Source organism: Brienomyrus brachyistius, chromosome 22 (assembly GCF_023856365.1).
Source record: "Brienomyrus brachyistius isolate T26 chromosome 22, BBRACH_0.4, whole genome shotgun sequence".
NCBI lineage: Eukaryota > Metazoa > Chordata > Actinopteri > Osteoglossiformes > Mormyridae > Brienomyrus > Brienomyrus brachyistius.
The window spans coordinates 13,909,936-13,925,160 of NC_064554.1; the positions used below are offsets into that span (position 1 = coordinate 13,909,936).

The 15,225-nt window shown below is 37.8% G+C and overlaps 2 protein-coding genes across 2 annotated transcripts; one reads left to right on the forward strand and one right to left on the reverse strand.

Moving 5' to 3' along the window:
- Positions 1-279: 279 nt before the first annotated feature.
- On the reverse strand, positions 280-14,663 carry LOC125717487 (interferon a3-like). The gene is made up of 5 exons (XM_048990468.1): positions 14,439-14,663; positions 14,273-14,356; positions 13,796-13,948; positions 915-1,004; positions 280-499 (listed from the first exon to the last, which is right to left on the reverse strand). The coding sequence occupies exons 1-5, from the start codon at positions 14,574-14,576 to the stop codon at positions 401-403; spliced, it is 564 nt and encodes a 187-aa protein (XP_048846425.1). The 5' UTR covers positions 14,577-14,663; the 3' UTR covers positions 280-400.
- LOC125717486 (protein LSM12 homolog A-like) lies at positions 5,869-10,805 on the forward strand. The gene is made up of 5 exons (XM_048990467.1): positions 5,869-6,029; positions 7,092-7,225; positions 7,598-7,707; positions 8,090-8,216; positions 9,589-10,805. The coding sequence occupies exons 1-5, from the start codon at positions 5,903-5,905 to the stop codon at positions 9,679-9,681; spliced, it is 591 nt and encodes a 196-aa protein (XP_048846424.1). The 5' UTR covers positions 5,869-5,902; the 3' UTR covers positions 9,682-10,805.
- Positions 14,664-15,225: the final 562 nt, after the last annotated feature.

Sequence of the window (15,225 nt, forward strand, 5' to 3'; positions counted from 1 at the left end):
GTTGCATGTCTGGTTTCGCATTATATGTAGTTACTAATCCGAAAATAGGTTTAAAAAATACGTTAAAAAATATATAAATATCTCTTGTATAGCATATAATTGAAAATACAAATAAATAAAATAAATAAATAAATAGGCACATAATATCAAAATTCAATACGCTGCATATCTGGTTTCACATTATATGTTACTAATCCGAAAATAAGTTTTAAACATACGTATAAAATATAGATCTCTTGTATAGCGTATAATCGAAAATGCAAATAAATAAATAAATAAATAGATAGATAAATAGGCACATCATTTAAAATTCAGTATGCTGTATATTTGGCGTCACATTCCATGCACTCTGGAGTGTCCATTGGTCATGATTTATCTGTTGTAGAACGAAGAGTTCCCCCTATCGGCGATATTGACTGCTGCCGAAGAACTTGCTCAGATATTCTAGATGACGTAGCATCTCCATCCGCACAATTTCCCACGCGCAGCGGCTGTGTTCCTAGAAAAAACATCGCATACAAACCAAGGGTTTCACTTTAGATACATATGTGTCTTTATATATGTTTGCTTATTTATTTATTTAACAAAAAAACTTATATCTAATATACGTTATGTGATGCCCGGCCAGTCCGCTCCTCGTGTGTGCCACGCCCCCTGATTACCCACGTGTTCTTTCCCGATTGTACCCAGCTGTGTCCGATTATTTTCAATCAGTCCTGTGTATTTCAGTCCGTGTCTTACCTGAGTCCTTTGTCTGTCATTGATGTCAGTTGCCGTCCTATGTTCCCTGCCCCGGATCTCCTAATTAAACTCCCGTTCGTCCCGTATCCTGCCTGTTGCCTGATTTTTGATCACTCTCTGAGCCGTCCAAGCCGCGATCGCCCCTCGCTCGTCTCCTGGGCGTGACACGTTACCTTATCTTCCAGAATACCGTTCAGCTTTTCGAAATATATCTTCAGGTTGGCATACTTCGTTTCAGAAGAACCGGACAATTGTTCTCCAACCTTTTAAAGACAATAAAGGAAAATATTGATTGCGGTTGGTATTTAAACCTTTAGAAATTACTAGCAAGAAGCGTTATTTATTACTTACGCAAATTTGTAATTTTTTAACGGTCTGATGTATCATATTTTGAAAGAGATGAAGTTCACCACGGTCCCAAGTCGTAGAAGACAGGTTCTTCTCAAAAATATTTTCCACGCTCTTCAGAGCCTCGTAAGCCATGGACAATCGAGTGCTCTCATTCTGTAATACATATACCAGAAAACTGTAACGCAAACCAAGCAATGAATCTGGTAGTATCCGCGTATGTGCCCGTTTTTAGAGTTTTAGTGTCATGGTCCGTGACTGCTGTCTGCACACGGAACAATGAAACTCTTGGTTGAAAGAACGTTCACAGCGTCAAAGAAGAAAAGAAACTGCAAAACTACTGCTAATAATTGACCTAATAATAAATTGCTATAACTCACCGGTGTTTCATCAAAATTGTACACGGTGTCATCCAACATCTGTCCGGGATTCTCGTTGATGCACTCAGACGGAAATCTACCGCCCTGTGGGGTAAAACTCAATTGTTTTATACTGTAAAAGACAATAACCCCCCACCATGTATGCCCAAATAAACACGATGATTACCATTCTTTCCAGCAACTTTTTGGTCTCCTCATTCCGTATCCCCAGTATGTTTTTCGTCCGCGTGCATGACATGCGTCTGCAAGAGCTATAGTCTAATAATGACATAATCAGATAGACTCCCAGTAGTTTCATCATCTTGTTTTCAGCAAGTAGGCACAAAACTTAATCGAAATGCAAAGGGCTTGCTTACTTGCACTGTTCTTGCATAGTGTTCGGTGTACCTCCCGGGTTTATAAAGAGATAAGTTTCCAATATTATGAACTTCGAATTCCCCTTTGTGGTTTAAGTATAGCGAAAATTGGTTTTCATTCTACGATTGGTTTTCATTCAATTTTTCTCACCGAACACTTATTTTTCCTGAAATACAATTCATAAAAACTAAATTTCGGGCGCCCAGTGTTTTTACTTATTGTACTTACGTTTTATTGTATGAAGTAATGTTTTATATTTTAATACAATTGGCGCCTTAAGGCAAATAGCCATGACCTTTAAAACCATAATCAGTTAATGGTTGTGAATTAAAAATACATCCATAGATACATTGTGTAGATGCCCGATTGTCGTTAAAAAATGTTTATGTGATTTTGTAAATTTAAGTAATATCTTCTTGAAACAATCGGTCATTTAATAAGAGCTATTTGTCTATATCATGCTTCATTCTGATAACTTTCTAATCATTATAAAACAAAAACCCATCAATTGATTCAATACTTTCACTGTTTATAATTTCAGAACTTCAGCTAGAAACTACTCGTATTCTCATATAGGCTACATCCTTTCTGACAATCATTGATATGATATGTAAAACATGTAATTGTGAAATATAAAATATGTGTGTCTGTTTGTGCGTATATAAGTTGAGTAGATCTATATAGCGCTGTTTTATATCTTCAATATAACAAAATCACGAATTATAATATAATTATAATTACGAAATATTTATTCTCCCTGCAGCTCTGAATTTCCTTGCTATTGTTTTACTCACATCATATTGTAACCCAGGGACGTCAATAGGATTGAAAGACAAAGGGGGCTTATCCCCCAGAGTTGTAGGAAGGAATTAATGTGTATAGAGGGCTGAAATTTTTTTCACCAAACCTAAACGGGCTTTTTAAATTTTATTATCTCATGTACGGCAATTATGCTGTTATCTGGATTCCCTGCCTTTGGTTTCCTTAGTCTTTAGGATGTCTACCTTTTTTTTTAATTACAGTCTAAATGAGTCCATGGGTTTTTTTTAACAGCCTACATGTTGGGGTTGTGATCCTTAAAAACATGCCAGCAAATATATCTAACAATGCATTTAATAATATTAAATGTGAAACATAATATCTAAAGATATGTAGCTTCACGACTCTTCTTTCTTCTTGCTTGGCGTCTTTCCAAATAAAGTTTTTCATTGCTGCCTACCACTGTTTAACCATTTCTGTGTACAACTGAAGACAGACTACCAGCATTGAACAAAAGATACATAATGATGCGGTACAATCATTAGTTTATTCACTGGTAGTTTAGTTCCTAGAAAAATCTGACCGAACAAAAGAAGCATGAATATTTCTCAAAGATTTTTTTCTCCCAAATAAGGATATATCCTTATTTGAATTCAGGTTCCTGTATTTTGTAAATTCCTCGTGTTTTAACATGTTTTAATACACTTTTTTTCTAGATATATATTTTAAAATCTTGGTTGTTCATTTAGAATGGGAATGACAAACAGAATATTGGTTTCAAATAGTATAATTTTTATATTCACGAATGAAACATCAGCATAAAGTATCCAAATCCATAGTTGGGAAGGCATTTATGAGATACACATGGATCAAGGAATTTACATTCTTGTATTCTCTTACATTTAATATATTTGAAACGCAACAAACTGGAAGAACTGAGGAGGCGTACTAATTTGGTCTGTTCTCTTCGGTATGTACTTTCAAATATGTATTTTCTTACATATTTGAAAGTCCAAACAGTCAATCAAAATTTGTAAAAAAAAAAAAAAAAAAAAAAAAAAATTAAATCCCGACCCCCCGACCCACCCCCTCCAAAAAAAAGGACGAGAACCAATTTTTTTTTTTAAGTGGCCTAAGCTGCGACGTTATCGATTCTGTTTTCGGCACTGGAGAAATTAGGAAAATAGATTTACAATTTATTATTCCTGCATAAACATTCTCTTGCTCATTTCATTTCACTGACTTCGTTTCTAATTGCATTTTGGCTGTTCTTAATCTAAGAGAGAGAGAGAGCCTGTGTCGTGTGTGTTATTTGACGGGGCACATGGTAAACGACGGCGGAGAGAAGTAAACGTTTGAAAGTTGTAGTTTTTCCTTCCCCGCCAATCAGGAGTCAGGAGCCGCTTGTGTAGATCTTCAGATTCAGTCTTTATTGCAACAATGAAGTTACAACCAAGGCCGGACACTTAAAGTGTGGCCAATACGGTTTTACACCAATTTTATACATTTTCTTATTGTGTAACAATATCTCGTCACTTAAATTAAGCATCATCTCTTAGTTTTTTTTCAATACCCAGCCGTGAACTTTTGGTGAACTCAGGCGAATCCCTTCCTTCAGTAGCAAACCTTGGCAGCTTCTGCTTGTTGCACGTTGTCAGGCTAGAGGGTTAATAATATATTTGTCCTTCAATATAGTGATAAGCTGCAACACTAATAAAGCACATATTCATACATCAAAAGGTAACAAAATAGCTAACAGATACAGAAACATCTAAACTAACACAAGGTGCTAATTCATACTTGTTTTTCGTCACATTGTGCACAGCAGTAATTGGTCTGCATTCTATAAAGGTTACAAGGTCACTCTCTACATGGTTTACATAAGCTTCTTAAAAGAGTCCAATGATTATATTCTCTATGCGTTATGAAGTGCTAAATAATATTCCATAAAGCGTGGTAATATTTCACTAGTCAATGATGTCAATGCTCGTCGTTTGCATGTAAGGGTGGAAACGCCAGCAATCTGTCGAAGCATCTAACAAAAGTTCATCACATGCAAACGGAGAAATGCACAGTTTGCGACTGCTTAGCTCGTAATTTATCAGTGGTTATGCCTGGAGCCCACACACGGAGTTAACTAAATCATACGGATATCGATTAATGATTAAAAGTAATAATTACCCAGCTGATTGTTACATGTGAGTTCATAAATTAAATCTGAAATAAACACAGCATCATACGTCGTTTTGAAATTCACAGTTTCAGCTTTAGATCACCGTCAAATTCCCGCATTCAGTTTTCCACTTAAAAGCAGTGGCTTAGTCATACACGGTACGTAAGCTGCGTACGCGCCCCCTGTTACGAAAAAGTAAAAATTAAAATACATTGTATGTGAAATTCAGAAGTAACGGTTCGTTGCTGTTTCGTGCACACGGTTGACAACTAATTGTAGCAATGTACTGTAAGCAATTAAAAATTTCACAGCAAATAGACCATCAATTCACCGTATTTTCAATTTCACCATCATTCTGATGTTCAGTTTTCAGCAATTAAAAATAAAATCACTGTAATCACAACGAATTAGCTAAAATTTCTAGGGTTATGCACAATCTAATAAAATACGCAGGATACTGCTAAAAACCTGCTGTTCTTAAACGCGAAAATAGGTTGGGTTGTGCCGCATTTAACTAGATACGTACGCACCCCCTGTCGAAAATTCCTGGCTACTTAAAAGTGAACATTGTTTATTACATTTGTTTTACATCACCACAAAATCAGTGTTGCTGTTTCTTGTGCTGTAAAAATATATTTTGCATTTCCATAATAACATTATAATCTATAGTAGTGACTTGTTCAAAACAATGTTGTTGCAGTTTGCAACTCGAGAATATTAATTTATATACAGTACGTACAAGAAAATAAAGCAATGTTAATTAATTCTTCTATTAATTTGTTTCTTTTTGTCCTTTAAATAAAACGTTCCGATAAGAGTACCGTTAAAGTACCAGATCGATAAGCAGTTCCGGTTAAATAGTAGCAATTTTATCTTAATGATTCCCATCTCTATTACCTATAAAGTATTTGTGCCCTGTCAAGTAAAGTGCCACTATAATTTTATATATTGATATAGTTTTATTAGTTAATCGGCGTCATTGTATGAACGGCCCGTAAACGCTGGATGAGGAATGTAACGTGAAAGTGGCGGAAAATCCCATGGACTTTCACCTCGGGCGCTTCGACCACATGACACACGCGCCAGGGCACGCCGCTGTGCGTGTTGACGTCACGCCCGACGCTTCGCTCTCCTCGCCGAGAAAATGGCGGCTACTGCACCTGGGGAGTACCTTAGTGTCGGGAGCAACGTTTCATGTCTCACCTGCCTGGGTCAGCAGTTACAAGGGGAGGTCGTGGCTTTCGATTACCAGTCTAAGATGCTGATTCTGAGTATCCTTTTTTCTAGTTTAGGCCGACGCCGGGTTGTCGGCTCGCATGAATTTGAGATGGGACTTTCCAGCTAGCTGTGGCTAACAGTGCTCTGTGAGTGTAACCCTTAGACACGTTATGTGTGGCAGACCGGCATTACTCAGGTTTAGTTTATTCGGCTTCACGTACACCTTGATAAATTGCGGCTTGAATGCGTGTGGCAGGACATGAAGGAAAAGGGCGCTGTAGCTGTGGGCCTGTATGTTTTGTACGTGCTCCTGTAACAGGGACTTCTTAGTTTGCTACCTTCGTTTTAACCGTAAACTCGGGGCAATTTGTTGCTGTCATTGGAAAGGTTCGTTTCTCGTCATTCGAAAGTGCTCTGTCATCGTTCTGTATCGTCAGGTAGCCGGCTAAGGGTTCGTCATTTTTAACTGGACGAGATATTTGAAAAACTCAGACGAGAAATGCATACTTTGGCACAAGAGTTCATAACATCACGCCAAGCAATGTGTGTGATTTAAAGGGGAGGAAAGTAACTATGATGTTGGGGGAAGAAGTTGTCTTCGTACCAGTTACTTCTTGCTTGCGATAATAATGTCTGTGCTGCAACAAAGGGCATTAGTGTATAACAATTAAGCTCCTCGGGCAGAAATTCAGCCGTTATGTTTTATATATTATCGCCCCTTTATTAGATATGTGTGCAGTATCCAACTGCTGGTCGTGCGGCTTGCTGATAAATTGCACACTCGCTGACAATTGATTTAAGTAACACTGAGTTACATGCTTGTTAGGGTTATCACAGACTTCCACCAGGGCTCATTCTTATGCAAAACACTAAATTCTTGAATGGAACGAGCTGGCTGTCCTCTCAGTCGCCTATGGGATTGACCAGCTCTGTGTCCACATTACGCTTATTTATTGCATGTGATGTGACAGTTCAACTAAACGACTAAAGTTCCACCTATTTCAAGCTTCGTTTCCTGGTCGGAGTCACAGAGGATTGTCAGCTCTTTGGCCAAACACTCCACTAGCCCACCACTGCGGTTGCTTGCCTTGACTCTGCACCCTTCTCTCCTTCAGAATGTGCTCCCTCCAGCGGAAAGCCCAACCTAAGTGATATTGTCCTGATAAATTTAGCTTGTGTTTCAGAAGTGGATATAATCAATGACCGCTCTGAAACCCCTCCCCCTCTAGCCTCCTTGAATATTAATAAGGTAAGACCCACCCCCTTCTACCATCTGATTATAGTCTAGAAAGCAGACATTTTACGTGTTTAAATTACTATGAGCAATTTAATTGAAATTGAATGCAAGTAGTAGATTTTATCTTAATTGTTAACTGTTTTTATTAACACAGCATCTTCTAAGATCAGATTATGAAATACATTGCAACAAAACTTAACCCACTTTTCCCTGCTTTAAATGAACTAAAGTAAGTTTAATATTAAATGCAGAATTATAAGGTGTTCAGTCGTTTCTTTTTATTGAAATGCTATTGAATGGGAAGCTTAACACCACTTTGTACACAGCACAGATGCATGAATACACAATGGAGTTCTTTAAATGCGATGGTGATTCTGCCTACAGCTGTCCATTCGCGCACGGACGGAGAAGGAAGACAAGCTGTCTCTGGCATATGCAGTTAGCGCTGGCGTCTCTGTTGCGGGTCAGCAGCTTTTCCAAACCATACACAAAACGTGAGTGTGCAGCATCCCGCACCAGCGCTGTTTCTCTGCCTGTGTGCTCATGTGTGCTTGTATTCAACTGTGGGCTTGATGACATCATTATAAGGTGGATATGCTCCAATGCCGTGCTCAATATCTGAATGCCGCGTCAATGACCGAAACGCAATTTTTCCAGGCTATAGTTGGGATTGACTCGTTCGGTGTGTGTGCATCCATACGTTTAGATGTCTTATGTGTTAGAAAACAAATACAGTTAAGGATCATTCAGAATAAAGGATTCCGTGCTTGTGAATGCCTTACCGAAAATTCAAGGTGAATTTTCTCTGTGTTTGTATGAGTGAGTGAGAGGGACAGGAGGCGTGGTATTGCTGGTAATGTTATCCTCTCTTTCCAGTATCAAAGACTGTAAGTGGCAGGAGAGGAACATAATTGTGATGGATGATGTCATAATCACGCCGCCTTATCAGGCAGAAAACTGCAAAGGCAAAGGAGGCAGCGCTTTAAGTCATGTACGCAAAATAGTGAGTATGGCCGTTTTACTCCAACTTAGAAAATGGTCAATAATTAACTCATTTGTGCATTAACTGCTTTATCAATAACAAGTGAAAGCATCATTGTATATCTGCTTCATGCATTGAACACATCTGTAAGCTTTAATTTAGTAGGAAAGCTGCACTAGATCATTTAAATGCTGTTTATGGATTTGGTTTTAAAGTAGTTTAAGATCTATCGTGTTTTAAGACAACTGATACATGTGTTACAATTTGTAGTTTTGAATGACTTAACATTGACAGAAGAGCCGATTAATCTTTGTTTTTTTTCCCCCTTGGTTTTGACGTCATGTGAGATGAAATGCTTCTCATTGATTTGTTTCTTGTATTCTTTTACTGCCAGAGGTGTTGGGAAGGATTAAGGCTGTAGTGCTTTTTCTACATGTCACACCTCAGTTACCACCCTGCAGACCTGTTCTCACTGACAGGAATTGCTTCTTTGTTGCAGTGTCTGAACAGTGTTAAGCTCTGGCATACTGATGCTTAACAATTTGGACTGACTGATTTAGGCCCAGATAAATATATACCCTCTCGAAAAAGCAGAGAAATTATTACACTTGGCTACTGGACTGGGTCCCACCACTAATGGAGTACAGCCCGGCTGAAGAATGTTTCTGAAATTCTAATGGGCGCTAAACGGAACTGGGAGAAGTGGTTTTCTTATGGTGTTGTTTCTTGGGAAAAAAAAAGTAGTTATTCTGTGCAATTTTATATGTTTGTAAACCTACCACAAGTATGGATTGTGTAGAAATGAATATAGGTCTACATACATCAGGGATGGTCATTTATTTATTTAGAATGTCAGTCTCAGCTATAGTAAGTATATTGTACTGCCAACAAAAGGGAATTCATGCAAGTGCATAATCATTCCATTTGCAGCTTATTAAATGTGCACAATGTACGTTGACCTCAAAATCCTGCATAGGATCAAATGAGCAGCACTGTCCCCTCTTACCTCTAAGGTACAGAGCCTGTGACTTGTGACCTTTGAACTTTTTACATATACTTTACAAAATAATTCCATGATTAAAATGATTTTCCCTCTTACTTCTTGGTAGTAAATATTCGATGCTGGAGGCTCGCATTTAAAAAAAACAATGGGTTAGTGGAAATCAATGAAACGTGCTGTACGAATATAAAACAGGCACCAGTGTCATTCTAGACCCGTACTATTTTTGTTCTATTAAGAGGAAAAAGATATTCACTAATTACCCTAAAAAATCAGTGATCAGTGCTGGCTGATTTCTTTACCATTTTCTTGAGAAAGGCATCCTGAACTGTACGTGTGGTTGCTTCATCCAGCGATGTGGCTAACGTGCCTTCATCATCTTCATCATCGCAGGTTGAGAAGCATTTTAAAGATGTAGAAAGCCAGAAGTCAGTGCAACATTCGCAAGCTCAGACGGCACAGAAGGACTCCGCTTTGACGTCCTGAGCCGCTGGTTTGGTTGCTGGGAAGACAGCAACTGGCAGTTGTTATATATTTTCCAGTTGCCAGAAAAGGGTGGTTCTTCATCCTTTGCACCTGTGTGAGACCCCAAGGACCTTCCAGCTGCAAGAGGGGGGGGGGGAAAGATTGTACTTTCTGACAATTTTCCAGCTGTTCCCTTTCACTCTAGAAGATTCCATCCATCGTTTTTTTTCTCCCACGGCACTTATACCACTTTTTAATTTTAAGATTGAAGATGGAAACAGAGCATTCGTCAGATCTCGTCTTGTTTGCATCGTTATACTCTTGTACCCTTTAAATTTGACTGCAAAGACTGTGACTATTCCTCCCCAAAAATAACTATGAAAATAAACAAATGAAGAAAATTTAAAAAAGTAGAACTTGGAAAAGTCTTTCTATCTGTTTTCACCCATTTCAGAAGGATACCGATACATTTTAAGACCAGAGTAAATAAATGATTAATGAGAGAGTTTCTGCGGGTTTTACAAAAGTTGTAATGAATTTAAATTGTTTGTAGCCCTGTCGCTTTTTTTAATTTTCAAATTTTAAATTTGAAGGAATGGTGCCCTTAGGTGCTGATATCTTGTTGTACCTTTGAAAATACCTTAAATTGTGTAGTTGCCTAAATGTACATTGACCATTTCTATTGTAGCTCAGACTACAGAGAATGTGTAACTGGTCGTACGACTCTATTTTCTGTGGTACTTAATTTTTAATATTAAAATGCCCATTTTGTTGTACCACTTAACTGATGGGACCATTTCTTTTTGAAATTTGTCTACTGTCTCATCCCGTAATTTTTTTTAGTGCTCAGAATCACTACAACATTCCTTGCTCCTCTAGCCAATGACTGAAGTCATGTTCAGTGTTTTTTTTTTTTTTTTTTTAAGTCACTTTCTCTGATGGTCTTTCTGGACAAATTTAAACTTTCTTTAAAAAAAAAAAAAAAATGAAATTGTTTCCAACTTGGAGCTTGATCTTGAGCGACGTGATTGACACCTCTGTCATACTCAAGCAAGCATTGGGAATGTCTGTTGTAGATTCTTCTGAGTATTTTATTTTTCGATGGTAAATGAAAATAATAAAAAAAAATCGAGTCTTCACCCTTTTCCTTTGTCCTGTACGATGGATGAATAGATACGTTTGGATGCAGAGATGGGTTTACTATAGACTGGCATATTGACGACCGGGGTAGCCAGTTTCACAGCTGGGGGGGGACGGATGCTGATGGTGATGCGTGCATAGGGCTCCACATTGGTTAGGGCTGGTAGTGGAACAGCTTTACAGAACAATGATGGGTCTCATGTTGGCCGCGTGTATCTAAAAAGCTCTCAAGTTCCCCCCTTCCTAGAGTGGGCCAGTCCACTGTGCATAATACGAAGAAGGTGGCACGGCTGCACGGGAAGTCTAAACCATTAAGCAGGAAAAGGGAGTTACGGCGGCAATAATTTTGGCAATGAGCAAAACTTGAAACCCATTTGAAATCTGCAAAAACTTTTTTTTTTTTTCTCTGATGAAAGTGACTATAGCATCTGTATTGGACATGAACACGACAATCCTTCGACAAAAACAAGATGTTGTGATATACAGTGTTGGAATTTTTTGCAAAGCAATTAATATTACCTAATTAGCCTGGTCGGGAGCAAACAAACTTTGGGGGGCGGTTCAAATCTGCAATTTTACTATATGGCTACATGCCTGTATACAGTTGTAATTCTCTTCTCAAATCAACCTACTTTTTTATTTGTTATCGAAACCCAACATAGAAGGGTGACTACATTCAACACTAAAAAAAACAAAAGACAAACAGCTGATAAGAATGACTGATAAGCTGATAAGAGTTACAACATGTCTGCAGCAGATGGTGGCAGCGTTGACTCACACCCCCTGGGTAGGTGTTTGAACCCCACGGCGTCCCTGTGACTGGGTGAGAGGTGCGGCAGCATTAATCACATCTGATCATCCTGCATCGCCGCTGATTTTTCCCACGGCAGATGTGGAAACACCGACGGGGTAGATGAGAAGGAAGGAGGAGAGAGTTATGTTGATATGATTGCTGCCTTTGGGAAGGGTTCAATGTAGGGCCACGAGAATGATTCCTGGTCTTAGAGGAATGTCTTATGAGGAGAGGTTAGCTGAGCTGAATCTGTTGAGCCTCGAGCAAAGGAGACTAAGGGGGGATATGATGCAGGTATATAAGACTCTATCAGGTCTGGATGCTGTTAAGCCAAATGGCTACTTCAGCATTAGTTTAAATGTTAGAACTTATGACCATAAGTGGAAATTAGTGGGAGAACATTTTCAGCTGGATTAGAGGAAGCACTTCTTTACACAGCGTGTAGTTAGAGTATGGAATAGTCTTCCTGTTAGTGTAGCACAAGCTAAACCCTGGGTTCCTTTGAATCAGAGATGGATAAGATTTTAACAACTCTGAGCTATTAGTTAAGTTCTCCCCAAACGAGCTTGATGGGCCGAATGGCCTCCTCTCGTTTGTACGTTTCTTATGTTTTTATATCCTGTTTTTATTTTGTTCTCTGTTTTTGGTCGGTGTTCTGAATATTTACCCCACCTAAACTTATAGTCATATCTGTTGTTTTGTCCTAATTTGAGAGAATATCCCACAAGCGCATGCTTTAAGAATAAAATGTTACTGTATTAAAGTTAAAATCACACCAAAGTTGCGACTGGTCCGGAGCACGCCTGAGGAGTGAACTCCAGAAGGACATGTTCGTAGAGAGCTGACTGACGTGGAGATTTTGAATTCGAGGCAAGTCTGCGCAATCATTACATGTATATAACAATTTTATTATCTTGTAAACAGTCTGTAGGTTTTGCAAAGTACCCCAATGCTTTTCATGTAGCTAATTTTAGTTTTATCATGGAATAATACAGATTTGCTGTGAGATTTCATGTATATATCTTCTATATATAATAAACCTTTCGGTTTTCCAGGTATAAAGCTGAACTTTTTTTTTGTTGCTGTGGAGTGCTGTGGCTAACATGGAGGGTTAGGCTTAGGCTTAACCTTAAGCTTAGGCTTAGAGATACACAAACAGAAGGGTGTGTCATTTGCTGCCTGGCTGTAGGATTCAGATCCTATCTCTAATCAGGATATGCAGTTGGACGGCAGACATCCGCAACAGCTTCCTGTTGACCGTGTTTAGTATTACTTACACTTGGAACCCATGTTTTTATAACCCTTGTGCATTTACAGTTACGAACCAGATTACGGTGTATTTCATTAATTTTCATCAATACTCTCTTCAACAGCCAGTTATCATGAAAAACTCACATTATTTATTAGAAATTGCACACACAAAGTAGCAGACACTAGTACAAAAATAAGTTTTAAAAATACGTAAAAAATATGAATATCTCTTGTATAGTATATAATCGAAAATGCAAATAAATAAATAAATAAATAAATAAATAAATAGGCACATAATTTAAAATTCAATATGCTGCATATCTGGTTTCACATTATATGTTACTAATCCGAAAACAAGTTTTAAACATACATATAAAATATAAATCTCTTGTACAGCATATAATCGAAAATGCAAATAAATAAATAAATAAATAAATAAATAAATAAATAAATAGGCACATCATTTAAAATTCAGTATGCTGTATATTTGACGTCACATTCCATGCACTCTGGAGTGTCCATTTGTCATGATTTATCTGTTGTAGAGCGAAGAGTTCGCCCTATCGGCGATATTGACTGCTGCCGAAGAACTTGCTCAGATATTCTAGATGACGTAGCACCTCCATCCGCACAATTTCCCACACGCAGCGTCCGTGTTCCTAGAAAAAACATCGCATACAAACCAAGGGTTTCACTTTAGATACATATGTGTGTTTATATATGTTTGCTTATTTATTTATTTAACAAAAAAACTGATATCTAATATACGTTACCTTATCTTCCAGAATACCGTTCAGCTTTTCAAAATATTTCTTCAGGTTGGCATACTTCGTTTCAGAAGAACCGGACAATTGTTCTCCAACCTTTTAAAGGCAATAAAGGAAAATATTGATTGCAGTTGGTATTTCAACCTTTAGAAATTACTAGCAAGAAGTGTTACTTATTACTTACGCAAATTTGTAATTTTTTAACTGTCTGATGTATCATATTTTGAAAGAGATGAAGTTCATCACGGTCCCAAGTCGTAGAAGACAGGTTCTTCTCAAAAATATTTTCCACGCTCTTCAGAGCCTCGTAAGCCATGGACAATCGAGTGCTCTCATTCTGTAATACATATACCAGAAAACTGTAACGCAAACCAAGCAATGAATCTGGTAGTATCCGCGTATGTGCCCGTTTTTAGGGTTTTACTGTCGTCGTTCGTGACTGCTGTCTGCACGCGGAACAATGAAACTCTTGGTTGAAAGAACGTTCACAGCGTCAAAGAAGAAAAGAAACTGCAAAACTACTGCTAATAATTGACCTAATAATAATAATAAGGAAAGAAATTGCAAAACATTGTATAACTACTAATAACAATTGGTCTAATAATAATAATAATAATAATAATAATAATAATAATAATAATAATAAATTGCTATAACTCACCGGTGTTTCATCAAAATTGTACACGGTGTCATCCAACATCTGTCCGGGATTCTCGTTGATGCACTCAGACTGAAATCTGCCGCCCTGTGGGGTAAAAATCAATTGTTTTATACTGTAAAAGACAATAATCCCCCACCATTTGTGCCCAAATAAACACGATGATTACCATTCTTTCCAGAGACTTCTTGATCTCCTCATTCCGTATCCCCAGTATGTTTTTTGTCCGCGTGCATGACATGCATGTGCTGTAGCCGAAAATCAGATGCAGAATCAGACAAGCGCGGAATAATGTCATCATAATCATCTTCGTTTTCAATGAATACTGCTTAACCCAAATGTAACAGGTTTGCTCCTTTCATCTGCAGGACTGATTTACCTCTCGGCTTTATAAAGCGTAATGGGCCTATTCTTATAACGTAATGATTGATTCTTGCGGTATTTTTGACAAACTGAAATACAATAGAAATCGAAATCATTCGGTTTCCAAACGAAAAAAAAAAACCACACACTGACACAATGAATGGTGTTTATGGGTGTGTATGTGTGAGATAATGTAACTTACTTGCCATTGCCATTGCAGTAAACACTAAACTCTTGATTTATGCTTTTTGCCACGCAGTGAATCACTTCAACAAATCAGACTTAATCACATTAATCATCATTGAAAATGAAAAGTAGGTGATTCATATACAAAATTAATGTTATTCTATATGGAAAATAGTGTTAGTAGTAAATGGTTTCGATAGACATTCGGCTACTTTCGCTTTCGTACTTAAGGTACGTTGTTTGTTTTATATATCATCAGCATGAAGTCATTTTTAACTGTGCACCTGTAATTGTTAATGAAATTACAATTCGTGTTTTCCTGAATTGTGACTGATATAGTACTAAGTTAGATACCTCAGTACAAGCATGATAAAAGCGTCCGGATGAAAATCGCCGTGAAAGTGAAT